General features: G+C 45.6%; 3 protein-coding genes across 3 annotated transcripts; all 3 read right to left on the bottom strand.

Annotated features, from left to right (window-relative positions):
* Positions 1-1,279: 1,279 nt before the first annotated feature.
* Positions 1,280-1,873, bottom strand: LOC145803806 (uncharacterized). Its single transcript, XM_082897163.1, has one exon. The coding sequence runs from the start codon at positions 1,871-1,873 to the stop codon at positions 1,280-1,282; it is 594 nt and encodes a 197-aa protein (XP_082753289.1).
* An 831-nt stretch (positions 1,874-2,704) lies between these two features.
* LOC145803805 (uncharacterized) lies at positions 2,705-3,703 on the bottom strand. The gene has a single exon (XM_082897162.1). It carries the CDS (start codon positions 3,701-3,703, stop codon positions 2,705-2,707), a length of 999 nt encoding a protein of 332 aa, XP_082753288.1.
* Positions 3,704-14,552: 10,849 nt separating this feature from the next.
* Positions 14,553-15,182, bottom strand: LOC145803804 (uncharacterized). The gene has a single exon (XM_082897161.1). The coding sequence runs from the start codon at positions 15,180-15,182 to the stop codon at positions 14,553-14,555; it is 630 nt and encodes a 209-aa protein (XP_082753287.1).
* Positions 15,183-16,688: the final 1,506 nt, after the last annotated feature.

The raw sequence follows: 16,688 nt of genomic DNA, 5'->3' as shown, positions 1-16,688 counted from the left end.
ACTGCTGTCGCTGGGACCTCTGACCCAGTTGCTTCGGCAACCTCTGAGTAGCTTGCAGACTTGGACCCCACTCATTTTCCCGATGTGCCAGCTGACTTTGGAGTGTCTCAAGATTTTTATACTGGGATGGATACTACTACTATACCAAATCTGAACGTTGGAGGCTACCCAATGAATAACCTCTTCTTGGAGTGGCAGAGCGATGGAAGCAGTTTTGGTTTGTCTCGCGAGATCAGCTCGTCTGGCCAACTCTCCGCATCCACACAATCCAAAGCTGTTGGGCAGCCGTCCTAGGGAGAGGTTCGTCGTCTTCAAAACTTCGGTCATTTTGCAAGTCTCCCCTTGTGATCCAGGTTGGCGGTGGTGTGAGAGAGTCCCTACAGCCCTCAGGAAGGGTTTCTTTTCTAAGTTATTGGGTTTCATCTAAAGCTGCTCTCATTCTTGCCCGCATCCAGGCTTTGCGCCCTAGCACTTTCACTCCTTTTAATGTTCCTGTATCTATGATGTAAACAGCGCTGCTGGAGTCACTTGCCCACTTCGTTCGCGACCTCGCTACTAAGAAGATTCTGACAACCCCCAGCAAGTTCGTGGAAAGTGCTAAGTCCAACCTGAATGGCTTTGAGAGGAATGGTTTGGACCTATCATGGATGAGGGATAGGGTTCAGGAAGTCGATGGCTTCCTTGAGCATGCAGACAATGTGGCGGTGATTGTATCCTTGGAGAAGACTATCAAGGAGTGTGAGGGTGCCTTGGAGCATCACTGGCAGAACCTAGCTCTGTTCAAAGAAAAGTACTCTACGTTGGTTGCTCAGTTACCTCGGCATGTAACCCTGATGGACTTCCTCATGAAGGGCTTGAATTGATGTATTGTGGCATTGTTATGGCTATTTTTCTTTGTACTTTTGCTATCTCTTTTTTCTTTCTTCTTTTCCTTTTGAACATTGTAGTCATGCTATGGAGAACATTTTGTTCCTTTCATTGTCTCTTACATAACTTCTAAAGACAAGCAAAACTCGGGCCATGAATAAAACTTCATCGCGACTAAGCTTTTTACATGGACCAAATTTCGCTAAGTATGGAAAACTTTCCTTGCACTAAGTGTTTACAAGAGTAACAAGTTTACTAAGTGTATAACCCTTTCTTTACACTTTGCTTTGGAAGTATTAACAAATAAACTTATAACTCTTTTTTTTTTTTTTTAAAGAAAAGAAATTAAGAAAATATTCTTTGACATACTTGGCGTTGATAGGGCCAATTCTGAACCCATCATTTACTCTTGTCAACCTATAATACCCCCTGCTGCTTGCCTTAGCAACTTTGTAGGGGCCTTACCATCTAGGTGAGAACTTGGGGATTGGTTTCCCCCGCACGATTGCATCCACTGTCTTCCACACCAAATCCCCCTCCTTGAACTCCTTGTGTTGAAAGATTGATTGTAGGCGTGAGCTATGGACTGATGATACTTTTCCATTTCTCGCGAAGCTCGATCCCTTCTTTCTTCAGCTGCCTCTATGTCGTTTTTTCTGATGTCTTGAACTAAATATGCTGATATAGCCATTCTTGCTGAGGGTACTGCCAACTCAACTGGTAACATAATTTCAGACCCATATACTAGGGAAAATGGGGTTGTCTGAGTTAGCCTCTTCTTTGACGTTCTATATGCCCAAAGTGCTACATGGAGTTGTTCAAACAATGTGCCCCCTGCTTCATCCACTGTTTTACTCAATATTCGGATGAGAGTTCTGTTGGTTGCCTCAGCTTGTTCGTTCCCTTGCGGGTAGTACGGGGTAGACTTATGGTGCTTGATCTGATAAGTGCCCAACAGTCTTCCCATATGGCGGTTCACAAAGGGGGTTCCATTATCAAACAACATCACGTTGGGTATGCCAAACCTACAGATTATGTTTTCTTTGCTAAAGTTGGCCACTTCTGCCCATCTGCCTTCCTCATCAGTATAGCCTCTACCCACTTGGAACTAACTTCAATTGATACAAGTATCAATCTATAGGACCTACCAGGTCAAATGCCAAGCATGAAACAGGTAAGGGGTCTTGATTTTGTGCAGTTCAACCGCCAGTGCAAATATCAAGTTCCTAAATTTCTGTCAACATTGGCATCTCCTTTCAAAGATTTTAGCATCTTCTTCCATTGTCGGCCAGTAGCAGCCGAGGTGATTAAGGTGCCCATATAATCGCTGTGCTCTTTGATGCTCTACCTTGTGGGCTTCTCTCAGTACTTCGTTTGCCTCATCCTTTGATAAACACGCCAAAGGTTTCTTTGCAAGGCTTTTGCGGGTACAGCTTGCCAGGGTGAAGGAAGAAAAGGGCCCGCCTCTGAACTCTAATAGCATCGGCTTTGCTCTCAGGCAGTGTGCCATTTCCAAGATAGTCAATATACAGCTGCCTCCATTCCTCACTGCTTAAGATTTAGGGTAGGACTGACATTTTGCACATTGCCTCTGCAACTCAATGCTTTCCTTTTCCATCTCTGGATAGTAATACCCTTGCCTCTATATCTGTCAGTATAGATTGATATCTCCATTTCCAAAGGACTTAGCATGGATCTACTTAAGTCTGTAAGTTTCTTCTTGTCTACTGACGCACCTTGCCAGCTGGTTATTGGGACCGTGAAAGTACAACTCTTCTATGAGGAGCATAAATGATGCAAGTTCTGCTGGTTTGTTTGTTCCCTAGCCTGTTTTCAACTACAGGATTATATATGCTTTCCACCACTCAGCAACTTGCTCTGTATGTTCTTCGGCAAACACTATTGGTGTTGTTCTTTTCTCGATGATGATGGCTATAATATCATCTAGTACATCCACCTTTGTCCCCAATGTAGCCAAGGCATTGGGGAAACGGCTGTATGTTCGAGGGGTATGCTGGGTTTGGACATCATCAAATTGAGTGAGAAACCTTTGAACTACGATGCTATATGGGGCTAACAGAGGCTCCTTCAAGATGAAATCACCCATTGTTTTCTTGACAACTAGCTTGGAGTCGCCCCAAATTTTCAACTTGTGGAGGCCCTTCTTTTGGGTAGCAATTAGACCCAGTATCAACGCCTCATAGTCAGCCTCGTTGTTTGAACATTCAAAGTCAAGCTTATATGATAGATGAAACTTCTCTCCTTCTTGACTGGTTAGTGTTATGCCAGCTCCACCTTTCCCAGCTCCAGAAGCTCCATCAATTTTTAAGTCCCAATAAGTTTCAACTACAGCTGCTAAGACATGGACCTCACCTGGTAGAGGTACCTTTACAGGTTCATGTCCACCAGATGGGAATTGGGCCAGTAAGTCTGCAAGTGCTTGGATCTTAATAGCCTTGGGAGTAACACAAGTGATGTCATATTCTGCTAGAACCAAAAGCCATCTTGTCATTTTTCCAGTCAGAGCATGCTTGCTCAGCAAGTAACGGAATGGATCACTCCGGGTCACAACCTGGATCGGGTGTGCCAAAAAATAGTGGCGCAACTTCTGCAATGTGAAGATTAAGGGTAAACACTGCCTCTCAATTAGGGTATATCGCGACTCGGCACCATTGACTTTGCGATTGATGTAATAGACTGGCTTCTCAATGCCATCCATGTCTTGGACAAGTAGAGCTTCAATAGACCAAGGTGTAAAGGTCAGGTACAGTAGTAGAGGCTTTTTGGATTGTGAGGCAATCATTGTAAGTGGAGAGGTAAGTGCTTTCTTCACCATATCAAATGTCTGTTGGTATTCTTGTAACCATTCAAACTTGTGATTCCAGTGCCCCAAAGGAAAAGGTTATCTCAGCAAGGGCTGGAATGAACCTTCTACGGTATGACACGTTGCCTAGGAATTTCTTCAAGGCCTTTTGAGAGTGTGGTGGTGGCATCTCCATGATTGACTTCATCTTATCCCCATCTACTTTGATCCCCCGTTGGTGTACAAGAAAACCAAGGAACTTGCCGGTGGTAACTCTGAAGGCACGCTTGACAGGGTTCATCTTTAGGCAGAATTAGCGGCAACGCTGAAAAATTTTTTCCAAGTCGTAGAGGTGTTGGTTTGCCTCAGCAGACTTGACCACTAGATCATCCACATATACTTCCAATTCATGATGCAACATGTCATGGAACACTGCAGTCATAGTGTGTTGGTAGGTTGCCTCCACATTTTTCAAACTGAAGGGCATCACCGTATAGAAACAATTTCCCAAGGGCGTTCTAAAAGCCGTCTTTTCTACATCTTCTGATGCCATTTTGGTCTGGTTATAACCACTAAACCCATTCATGAAAGAGAACATCTGATGGCCCATCGTAGAATCGACAAGTGTGTCAACAAAGGGCAATGGAAACTCATCTTTCAGGCAAGCCTTATTCAGGTCACGAAAGTCTACGCAAGCCCTGATCAGGCCGTTCTTCTTCTTCGCAGGCACAATATTTGCTAACCAGGTTGGGTATTGTATAGGCTCAATGATCGTAGCCCTCTGTAAGTTATCTACCTCCACTTTAATCTTTGCTTCAAGATAAGGGTGATACTTTCGAGCATGCTCCTTGATTGGCTTAGAGTTTGGAAAAGTGTCCAGATGATGAGTAATAAGGGGTGGGTCAAGACTAGGCATCTCATCGTACGTCCAAGCAAAGACGTCACTGTACTGCTTTAGTTGTGTTATCAATCCTGCCTTAGCTGCTGGAGCCATTGTATCACTGATAAACACGGGCTTGCTCTGCCCTGGTAAGTCGCTGAGGTTGACCGCAGCAAGTACCTCATGCTCCAGTTTGGGTCTATCTTGCATGCATTCAAGGGCGGGCTCAGGCGTCTCTACCAAGCTTTCTTGGGACTCATCACCGTCTCGTTTATTCGTCTTGGGGCCATCCTTCCAAGGTATGAAGTATGGCCCCCAAGACTATCATAAGTAGTAAACTGTCTTGCCGTCCTTGCGTACCTTAACAATCTTGGGCGGAGGACTTGTGGCCTTGCTACTCCTTTTCTGCCCACTACTTTCTGGAGCAGCCTCTGCATCCCGAATATCTTCTTACTTTGGCAATTTTACCACTGCAACTTTACCAGCCCTTAGAGTTTCATCCATTGGCAACACAGTAAAGAAAACTACATCCGAATAGTGTGCCTCATCCACTTCGAATGGCTGTTAAGACGCATTTATGGTTACTGTGCGCTTTCCCAACTTTACCTTCATGCATTGGTGATAACTTGACGAGATTGCCCCACATTGGTGCATCCAAGCTTTGCCAAGTATCATATGGTAATTTGTGTCCACTTTAATCACATGGAACTTAGTTGCGAAACGGATCTCACCAACTGCAAAGTCCACGATAGCATGGCCCTTAGTAACTTTTTTCTCACCACCAAAACCCGTCACAGTGATGGGTTGGTGAACCATCTTGGACTCTGAGATTCCAGCTTTTGCAAAGGTGTTTGTAGTAATGATGTTTATGGACGCCCCACCATTGAGGAAAAGCACGCTTGAACTCTACATCATTGATGTAAGCTGTGACAAAAAGAGGATGGTTATGGGGAAATGTGCATGGTATGTCTGCTTCTAGGAAAGTAATGGCCCCATAATCTTCCTAGATACGCCAAGGCACATACTTCTTGGCCTCGCGCACAGGCCCAAGGTATCTAATCATATGTACATTCTTCCCATTCTCTTTGTGGTTAGGATAAGGGTCCTTCCTTATATCACGATTATCGGCATCTTTGAACTTCAGCTCATTTGAGTCGACTTTGTTCTTGAAGATACTTTTCAAAGTCCAACAGTCTCTAGTAAGGTGTTTGGTGGTTTTGTGATAGATACAATAATCTGGGCTTTCTTTTCCCTTTTTGGTTGGAGGGACATCAATCGGTGGCAAACTAAGTTCACCATCGGCTACCTATTCTTTAACCAAGGCCTTAACATTCTCAAGGCTGCAAGGATATGGATTCCTGTCCTCATAACTTTTCCTCTTTCGAGAGGATAACGCCTTCCCTTTTGAGCAGTCCCTCCTACAAAGGTTACCGTAGCAACTCTGCTACTGCGGGAGTAGCAATGACTGCCATGAGATCTATGCAGAGGACCAGTGGTACTGAAGTTCCTAGCTGCCTCAACCAAGGCTGAAAAGGTAGGCAGATTATGGTTCACCAAGAAAATTTTATAGTTGCGTATGGCATCCTCCACACATATGCTGACTAAATGGGCCTCATCCACAGGTTCATGATAGTCAATAGCCTTATCTTGGAACCGCTTAACATAGTCTAGCATATCTTCAACTTCTTTTTGGACATCTCGCCCAAGTGTGAGGGTTGTAACTTTCTCTTGGACTTGGAAGAACTTCGTGTGGAACTTGTTCACTATCTTCTCCGAACTCTTGATCAAGTTGGGAGCCAAGTTCACATACCAGCTGTAAGCTCTTTCAGTAAGTCATTTGGAGAACTCCCGAAGGAGCAGACAGTGGTCACTGCCATGGACACTAAGAGTTTCAATGAACCTCACGACGTGTTCTCTGACATTGCCTTGTTTCCCATCGAACTTAATAAACTTGGGCACTGTATACCCAGTTGGGTATGGCATGGTCAATATCTCCTGAGAGTATGAGCGTTTCACATCTGGGTTAGGGAGAGATGGTAGTTGCTTTTTGCTACGCTCTTGCTCGAGCATAGCTTGTACATTGGCTAGAGAAACAAAGTGAGTGGGCTGGAATGGTCCAGTCTGCTCCTAGGTAACAAAACCAGTAGCCGTACCATTCGCTTGAGGTACCACTGAAGGCACCTGGATCGGAGCCCGAACCTTAGAGAACAGGTTAGGTACTGGGTTTGGGAGTGCTATAGGCGGAGGAGCTTGCGCTGTGGCTGGTCTAGACACCAAGGCCATAATAGCCTCAGTAAGAGTTTGCTAAGCTCCCACTATGTGTCCTGGAGTAACTGGACTGCCTCAACTACAACACTGTGGTCACAGTCCTCCGCATGTGCTACCCTGCCATTGGAAGAGCCTTGCTATCTTGGGGGTTACTGAACTTCATCCTTAGCCATTTTTTCCAATCAAATGTTTAAACCACTGCGAGTATGAACCATCAACAGAGCAGCCTCCCCAGTAAAGTTGCTAGAAATGTAGAGGTGTTCAAGGTTAGGAAGATGATTAGAGTGCCAAAACTATGCTAATGGTCTAAGAGTGGTGGAATGACTGGAGAATGAGCAGCAGCAAATATCTAGAATGTTGGAGAGTGAGTGGCTGGGTGAAGGTGAAGCAGGTAGCTCAAGAAGATGACAATGACAGTGCGCAAATGGGCAGCATCTCCCCTAAGTTCCCAAAATTCCTCCTCATGAACCTTGGGAAATGGGTCCTATTTATAGGCTTTTCCTTGGTACAAAGAGGACACCAAGTGGCCAAATAGAGAGAAGACAGGTGTCCCTAAAGATCACACAAAATATTCTTCCTTGAGCCACCAGGATGAAGGTGCCATGTGTCCCTCTGCATGTACTGTGTACTGTATGTATGCCTCCGTAACTACCTTTTCAAGCCTCAACAAGTGTACCTATGATGGGAGTGTTTGGTGTTGCAACTCTCTTTTAAGCCTCAGCAAGTGCAGTTATAGCCGGAGTGTTTGCCTCTACACTTGCCTTCTCAGCTTGAACCTCAGCAAGTGCACTTACAGCGATGAACCATGCCGCTGCACTTGCCTTCTCGGTTCTATTTGGTCAGTACATGCATTCTCAGGACTCCATTAGCCTGCTGTCGGCCATGTTTGTGTTCACCTTAGTGAAACCTCTACCCTTAGTCACCTAACCACAAACTCCCCAGTTTCGCAGGGCGAAGGCCACAGTCAAGCTTGCTATCAACCATGCTGTGCCTTAGCACCAAGCCCAAAGGGGCTTCTTTGCTCCTGTCTGTGCAACCAATGCAGGTCCATAACCTAGGTGAATGGAAAGGGTGTCCCTTGTGCTCGGGCTGCCCTGCTCCCATCTTCGCAAGGTCGCCATGGTATACTGGTATCTATGGGCCTACTATCAACTCCAACCAGTAAGACTTGGGGCCTATTGTCAGCGCCAAGTTAATAAACTTTGGAGGGGGCCTACTATCAGTGCCAAGCACTAGCCTCTACTCGTAGAGGAAAGCCTCTCTCAAAGGCTGCCATCACCTTGTCAGGATATTCCTTCTGCAACTTAGTTACTGCGGTCGTAGTTGCTGCGGTAACTATTTCCCGCGGTGAGTTCAGACGGCAGGATCGACAATATTAGAGATGGCGGCGCTAACAAATTGCCTCTGCAACTTGGGCACTGCAAGTACTGCCTCTGCAACTTAGTTTCCTCAGTTTTCTCCTTCCTTCATCAACTTCGGATGGCGACAGAACCGAAGATATTAGCAATGGCGGCTTTAAGGCAAAGTGCCTCGACAACTTTCCAGCTACATATGTTTTCTTTGCAACCTCACTTAGGCAATTTCCTTCATGGAGTTCATTTAGACCCTTGGCGGGTTGGACCTGCTTCGGCCCACTGTTAGCCCACTTTCCCTGGGCTTTAGCCCATTCTCCTTCAGTCATTCCTGGTCGCCTTAAAAGGGCGACCCTGACACTTTGGTCCATACTTAATTTGGGGCTTAATTTCTGACAGTCTACATTTGCCCATGCGCATATAAGAGACGCTCCTTGTTTCCCGCACGTGCACGACGTCAGCAAGTAACCCAGGGGTTGCGTCGGTTGGGTTAAAAGTTGCGTTGGCTCTGAAAAGGTGCCCCTTTTGACTGATGAGTCATAATGGGCCTAAGGAAGCGTGTTGGCACCCTTTTGCTGCTTTCTTTATAAATAGTGCCCCTTTGGTCCACCGGTTCCCCCACCTCCGCCACAACACACTTTCTTGTCTCATTGTCTTCTTCTCTTTCTAGTTCCCACCTTCCAAAGTCTTCTTGTCTTTTCTTTATTCTCCTTCATGGCCACCACTAGGTTTCTACCCGACAGCGTTGTCCCTCCCAGTACTGAGTGGAGGAGTGCCCCATATTTTTAGGGGGCTTATTGATCCACTTTGGAAGGTAGTTGACTCCTTTGTTCCCGAAGCCCTTTCTTTAGAAGAACATTTGCACCCCTTTGATGAGGCCTTTTGGGATGACGCTAACATGGTGAACCCAGCCTCTATGCTGCGGTTCCATGTGGAGTGCGGTGACTTTCTTCACACACACATCTGTTACCGCACCTACTCGGGCCCTACGGCAGACTGGTCTCTTTGGGTTGATGATGTCAATGTGGACAATGATTTTCAGCAGTGTTTGAGGGATGTTCATCTCTTCAACGCTATTTTGATTTCGACAAAGTTGTCTGTGCGCAAGGTGCAAACCAATACTGATACGGTTCTTTCCCGCTAGAGCCCCGACATTCACACTTTTGTCCTGGCTTGGGGGTAAATAACACCAATCCTTGAAGATGTTGTTGTTCTACTTCGTCTAAGTACCCGTGGGGACTACCCTTTTGACCCCACTTTGCTGACTACTGCGGAACAGACTGCTGTGACTGCCCTCCAGGGTGCATTTCGAGAGGCACGGAAGTACGGCTCTTGGTACAATCTATGGAATGGGGAACTATTTCCAGAGAGGCCCAAAAGAGAAAAGACCACCTATCTATCTTGGCTAAAGCACTTTTTCAAGGACATGCAACCAGTTGTGGGTGATGTTACTGAAGACAATTGCGACTCTATAGTTGGCCCGGGTTACCGCGAGAACTTGTACTTGGCCGCCTTCGTCAGTTATTTCATCTCCTTTCTTGTTCTTCCCAACAACCCTGCTGAGAGGAACAATCCTTTGGTGTTCCCTCTCGCTGTCAAACTGGGCAACGGTAGTCAAATCCCCATGGCCCCTCTTTTTAGGAAATTTATATTTCCACCTCGACCTCATCCATTCGGACATGGAGAGATCCATGGGCCGCTACGATGTGTCGAGCTTTGTTCATACCCAGTTTTTGACCGCCTTCTTCTGCGAACGATTCCCTGCTGTGGGCCCCGTCCCCAAAGAACACGAGCCCTTCTTTACCGATGAAGTCCTTGATGCAAAGGGTCATCTCTTCCTAGATGCAGAGGGGTGGCCCGTCACAAGACAAGTACGCCAATCTCTCCCTCGTATTTCCAGATGGTCTGGCATTGACACCAACAAGCCCTTAATGGATCACATCGATCACATGGAGTGTGTGTTCCGTCCCTTCACTCAGCCTCTTCCAGGCATCTTTGTGGTTCCATTTTATTTCTCTGAGGCACGTCATGCTGATTTCTCTCTCAACAGTGTCCAGGCCAACTCCCTTCTTATTGCTGCTATGATACGTCCCAGATTTCTACCCATGTGGAACGTAGAGAGCATGTCCAGCGTAGTCTATCAACCAGATAGGGTCCTTAGGTAGTTTAGCATGAATCAGGGCATCCCGCATGCCCCTCCACCTTAGACTGATTTCCACCAGAGCTTTCAACGGTTTGCTTGTGATTATACTACTCTACTTGTGGAGGGCTTAGGCTTCATGGAGCTTCCCTTACTTGGGAGAGAGGGCACCTTCACGCCTGATAACTTGTTCTGGCACCGCAACTTGAATTCTTTCTTCAACTTTTGTAACAGCGATCCGGTTGTCCCTACAACGGAACCTATTCTGCAACTCGACTTATCCCTTCGTCTTCCCTCTGGCTATGGAAAACAGACCAGTGTGTTTTACTGTTTCAAGCTTCTATCCCTGCCTACCTTAGAGGAGCCTCACCCGTCTAGGGGAATGTCCTTCAACCTTTGCAAATTGGCCCCCCTCAAGTCGGCATAACAGTATGCATAACCCGCTCCAGACTGAAAACAGTCCAGGAGGTAGCGGCATCAATCGCTGAGGCTCCCACCTCACCATGCAGGAAAAGAATTCGGAAGGTACTCATACTTAGAAAAATACTCTGCATTTTTTCATACTTCTTTAGGAAATTTTATCTTCACTTAGTAGTCGCATGGTCTTCTTCCTTGTCAGGGTTTATTGTTCTCGAAGCGCGGTACCGTTTCGGTTATACTACATTCAGGTCCCGAAGGTCCTTCGACTACCATCGACATTTTCTTAGATTTAGACGACGATGACGACCTTCTCATTGCTTCAAGGGTCACCAAGCTCAGAACTCACAGAATGGTACTTCCAGATGTCGAAGAGGAACCAAGGGCTGAGGCCGAACCAATTGCAGTGACTGAGCCTGTTGCGGAGGCTGAGCCGATTGGTGAGACTAAGGTTACAGATATAGGGAGAGATCATGATGCCCCATTTGTCGAAAGTGAACAAGTTCCCCCTGCTATGGGAGTTGCAAAGAGTGTAGTTGCTGAGGGTGAAGAGCCCTCAAACCTTGTTGATTATGCTCGTTCTGACCTTTCCTCTGTCGGTGGAGAGGATTTTCTCCCTAAGGTCCTAAGGGAAGATTGCAGCGTAAGAGAGCCGCTGGAAGTTGCACCACCTCCTTTTGAAGCTATCTCTGGTTGTTCTTCCCAATCCATTGAGTCTCCATTAGTTAAACAGACCCCACTTCCAAACGTCCAAGTGGCTGAGGGGAGTGCAAGTGTAGCGGCTGCTTCCACTATTCCTACTGTGGTCCCCCAAAATTTAGACCGACTTGCAGAGGTAGCTGTCACCCTAACCACTCATGTTGTTACTGCTGTCACTGGGACCTATGACCCAGTTGCTTCGGCAACCTTCGAGCAGCTCGCAGACCTATACCCCACTCATTTTTCTGAAGTGCCAGCTAACATTGGGGTATCCCAAGATTTTCATACTGGGATGGATACTACTGCTGTACCGGATCTGAACGTTGGAGATTACCCAATGGATGACCTCCCCATGTCCACACAATCCAACGCCGTTGGGCAGTCATCCTCGAGAGAGGTTCGTCATCCTCAAAACTTTAGTCGTTCTACAAATCTCCCCCTGTGATCCAGGCTGGCGGTGGTGTAAGAGAGTACCCACAGCCCTCAGGGAGGGTTCCTTTTCTAAGTTATTGGGTTTCTTCTAAAGTCGCCCCTATCCTTGCCCGTATCTAGGCGCTACACCCTAGACTTTCACTGCTTTTCACGTTCCTGGATCTATGGTGCAAACAACGTTGCTAGAGTCACTTGTTGGCTTTATTTACGGCCTCGCTACTAAGAAATTTTGACAACCCCCAGCAAGTTCGTGGAAAGTGTTGAGGCCAACCTAAGCGGCTTTGAGAGGAATGGTTTGGACCTATCGTGGATGAGGGATAGGCTTCAGGCAATCGATGGCTTCCTTGAGCATGCAGACAATGTGGCGATGATTGCATCCTTGGAGGAGACTATCAAGGAGTGTGAGGGTGCCTTGGAGAAGCACCGATAGAACCTAGCTCAATTCAAAGAAAAGGACTCTGCATTGGTTGCTCAGTTGTCTTGGGATGTGACCCTGATGGACTCCCTCATGAAGTGCTTGATTTGATGCATTGTTGTTTTGTTATGGCTCTTTTTCTTTGTACTTTTGCTATCTTTTTTCTTTCTTCTTTTCCTTTTGAACACTGTAGTCATGCTATAGAGAACTTTGATGTCTATGAGAAGCAAAGATATTGAGCCTTACTTTACTGTCTTCCTTTCACTATCTTTTACATAACTTCTAAAGACAAGCAAAACTCGGGCCATGAATAGAACTTCATCACGACTAAGGTTTTTACATGGACAAAATTTCACTAAGTATGGAAAACTTTTCTTGCACTAAGGGTTTACAAGAGTAATAGGTTTACTAAGTATATGATGCTTTCTTTACACTTTGATTTGGAAGTATTAACAAAGAAACTTACAACCCTTTTTTTTTTCTTGAAAAAAAGAAATTAAGGAAAATATTCTTTGACATAATTGGCGTTGATAGGGCCAGTTCTGAAACAATCATCTACTCTTGTCAACCTGTAATACCCGCTACTGTTTGCCTTAGCAACTTTATAGGGGCCTTCCCATCTGGGTGACAACTTGGGGATTGGTTGGCCCCGCATGATTGCGTCCACTGTTTTTCACACCAAGTCCCCCTCCTTGAACTCCCTATGTTGAACAAACTGATTATAGGTGCAAGCTATGGACTGATGATACTTTTTCATTGCCCGCGAGGCCCGATCCCTTCTTTCTTCGGTTGCCTCTATGTCGTTCTTTCTTCTGTCTGGAACAAAGTGTGTTGACATAGCCATTCTTGCTGAGGGTACACCAACTCAACTAGCAACACAATTTCGGACCCATATACTAAGGAAAATGGGGTTGCCTGAGTTGGCCTCCTCTTTGACGTTCTATACGCCCAGAGTGCTACATGGAGTTGTTCAGACCATGTGCCCCCCGCTTCATCCATCATTTTACTCAATATTTGGATGAGAATTTTGTTGGTTGCCTCAACTTATCCGTTCCCTTACGGGTAGTACGGGGTAGACTTGTGGTGATTGATCTGAAAAGTGTTTAACAGTCTTCTCACATGGCGGTTCACAAAGGGGGTCCCATTATCGGACAACATTACTTTAAGTATGCCAAACCTACTGATTATGTTTTCTTTGATGAAGTTGGCCACTCCTTTCCATCCGCCTTCCTTATCGGTATAGCCTCTACCTACTTGGTACTAACTTCAGTCGCTGCAAGTATGCATCTGTGGCCTTTGGATTGTTGCAGTATAGGACCTACTAGGTCAAATGCCCAAGTATGAAACAGGTAAGGGGTCTTGATGTTGTGCAGTTCAACTGCCAGTGCATGTATCAAGTTCCCAAATTTCTGTCAAGATTGGCATCTCCTTACAAAGTTTTTAGCATATTCTTCCATTGTCAAACAGTAGTAGCCGAGGTGAATAAGATGCCTATATAATCGCTGCGCTCCTTGATGCTCTGCCTTGTGGGCTTCTCTTAGCACATCGTTTGCCTCATCCTTTGATAACCACGCCAAAGAATCCCCTTCAAAGCTTCTGCAGTATAGCTTGTCTTGGTCACGGAGGAAGAGGGCTCGCCTCTTTACTCTAATTGCATCGGCTTTGTTCTCAAGCAATGTGCCATTTCCAAGATAGTCAATATACGACTACCTCCATTCCTCACTGCTTAAGAAATGGGCATCTTCCTCTTTAGGATAGGAATGACATTTTGCACATTGCCTCTGCAACTCAGTGCTTTCCTTTTCCATCTCTGGCCAGTAATACCCTTGCCTCTTTATCCGTCGATATAGACTGATATCTCTATCTCCACAGGACTTAGCATGGATCTGCTTAAGTCTATAAGTTTCTTCTTGTCTGCCGACGCACCTTGCCAGGAGGTTGTTGGGACCGCAAAAATACAACTCTCCTATGAGGAGTAGAAATGATGCAAGTTCTGTTAGTCTGATTGTTCCTTGGCCTGTTTTCAACTGCTAGATTATATCTACTTTCCACCTCTCAGTATCTTGCTTTGTATGTTCTTTGGCAAACACTATTGGTGTTGTTCTTTTCTCGATGATGATGGCTATACTATCATCTGGTACATTCACCTTTGCCCACAATGTAGCCAAGGCATTGGGGAAACGATTGTGTGTTTGAGGGGTATGCTAGATTTGGACATCATCAAACTGAGTGAGCAACCTTTGAACTACGGTGCGATATGGGGCCAATAGGGGCTCCTTTCAGGCGAAATCACCTATTGTTTGCTTGACAACTAGCTTGGAGTCGCCCCAATTTTTTAACTTGCGGAGGCCCTTCTTTTGGGCAGCAATTAGACCCAGTATTAACGACTCATATTCAGCCTCGTTGTTTGAACATTCAAAGTCAAGCTTATATGATAGATGAAACTTCTCTCCTTCTTGACTGGTTAATGTTATGCCATCTCCACCCTTCCCATCTCCGGAAGCTCCATCAAATTTTAAGTCCCAATAAGTCTCAACTATAGCTGCTGAGACATGGACCTCACCTGGTAGAGGTACCTCTACAGGTTCATGTTCACCAGATGGGAATTGGGCCAATAAGTCTGCAAGTGCTTGGCTCTTAATAGCCTTGGGAATAACACAACTTATGTCATATTCTGCTAAAGCCAAAAGCCATCTTGCCATTTTTTCTGTCAGAGAGGGCTTGCTCAACAAGTAACAGAATGGATCACTCCGGGTCACAACCTGGATCGGGTGTGTAAAAAAATAGTGGCACAACTTCTGAGCTGTGAAGATTAAGGCTAAACATTGCCTCTCAATTGGGGTATATGGCGACTTGGCACCATTGACTTTGCAACTGATGTAATAGACTGGCTTCTCAATGCTATCCATGTCTTGGACAAGTAGAGCTCCAATAAGCTGAGGTGTAGAGGTTAAGTACAGTAGCAGAGGCTTTTTGAGTTATGAGGCAATCATTGTAAGTGGAGAGATAAGGGTTTTCTTCACTATATCAAATGCCTGTTGGTGTTCTTGCAACCATTCAAACTTGTGATTCCCTTTCAGTATTGTCCTAAAGGAAAAGGTTATCTCCGCAAGGGTTGGAATGAACCTCATGAGGAATGACACTTTGCCTAGGAATTTCTTCAAGGCTTTTTGGCAGTGTGGTTGTGGCATCTCCATGATTGACTTGATCTTATCCCCATCTATTTGAATTCCCCGCTGGTATACAAGAAAGCCAAGGAACTTGCTAGCGGTAACTCCGAAGGCACACTTGAGAGAGTTCATCTTTAGGCAGAATTTGCGGCAATGCTTAAAAACTTTTTCCAAGTCGCAGAGGTGTCGGTTTGCCTTAGTAGACTTGACCACCAGATCATCCACATATACTTCCACTTCATGATATAACATGTCATGGAACACAGCAGTCATAGCCCGTTGGTAAGTTGCCCCCACATTTTTCAAACCGAAGGGCATCACCGTATAGAAAAAAAATTCCTAAGGGCGTTCTGAAAGTCATTTTTTCTACATCTTCTAATGCCATTTTGATCTGGTTATAACCACTGAACCCATCCATGAAGGAAAACATCTGATGGCCCACAGTAGAATCGACAAGTGTGTCAACATGGGGCAATGGAAACTCATCTTTCAGGCAGGCCTTATTCATGTCGCGAAAGTCTACGCAAACCCTGATCAGGCCATTCTACTTCTTCACAGACACAATATTTGCTAGCCTGGTTGGGTACTATATAGGCTTAATGAACTTGGCCCTCTGTAACTTTTCTACCTTTGCCTTAATCTTTGCTTCAAGATCAGGGTGATACTTTCGAGCATGCTGCCTGATTGGCTTAGAGTTGGGAAAAATGTCCAGATGATGAGTGACAAGGGATGGGTCAAGACCAGGCATCTCATCGTATGTCCAAACAAAGACGTCACCGTACCATTTCAGTAGTGTTATCAATTCTGCCTTAGCGATTGAAGCCATTGTATTGCTGATAAACACGAGCTTGCTTTGCCTAGGTAAGTCGCTAAGGTTGACCTCAACAAGTACCTCCTACTGTGGTTCGGGTCTATCTTGCATGCATTTAAGGGCGGGCTCAAGCGTCTCCACCAACCCTTCTTCGAACTCATCACCGTCACGTTTATTCGTCTCTAGGCCATCCTCCTAAGGTATGAAGTCTGGCCCCCAAGACCGTCATAGGTAGTAAACTGTCTTGCCGTCCTCGCGCACCTTAACAATCTTTGGCAGAGGACTTGTGGACATGCTACTCCTCTTCTGCCCACTACTTTCGGGAGCAACCTCTACATCCCAAATGTCTTTCCACTTCTGTAATTTTACCCCTGCAACTTTACTAGTCCTTGGAGTTTCATTCATTGACAACTCAGTAAAGAAAACTATATCCG

The sequence above is a fragment of the Camellia sinensis genome, chromosome 12, assembly GCF_055761805.1.
Source record: "Camellia sinensis isolate YWXY chromosome 12, ASM5576180v1, whole genome shotgun sequence".
Lineage (NCBI taxonomy): Eukaryota > Viridiplantae > Streptophyta > Magnoliopsida > Ericales > Theaceae > Camellia > Camellia sinensis.
This window is presented reverse-complemented; position numbering and strand designations above follow the sequence as displayed.

Excerpts from the sequence above, each read along its gene's own strand:
- LOC145803806 (XM_082897163.1), bottom strand. The coding sequence starts at position 1,873 with ATGTTGTTTGATAATGGAACCCCCTTTGTGAACCGCCATATGGGAAGA.
- LOC145803805 (XM_082897162.1), bottom strand. The coding sequence starts at position 3,703 with ATGGTGAAGAAAGCACTTACCTCTCCACTTACAATGATTGCCTCACAA.
- LOC145803804 (XM_082897161.1), bottom strand. The coding sequence starts at position 15,182 with ATGGATAGCATTGAGAAGCCAGTCTATTACATCAGTTGCAAAGTCAAT.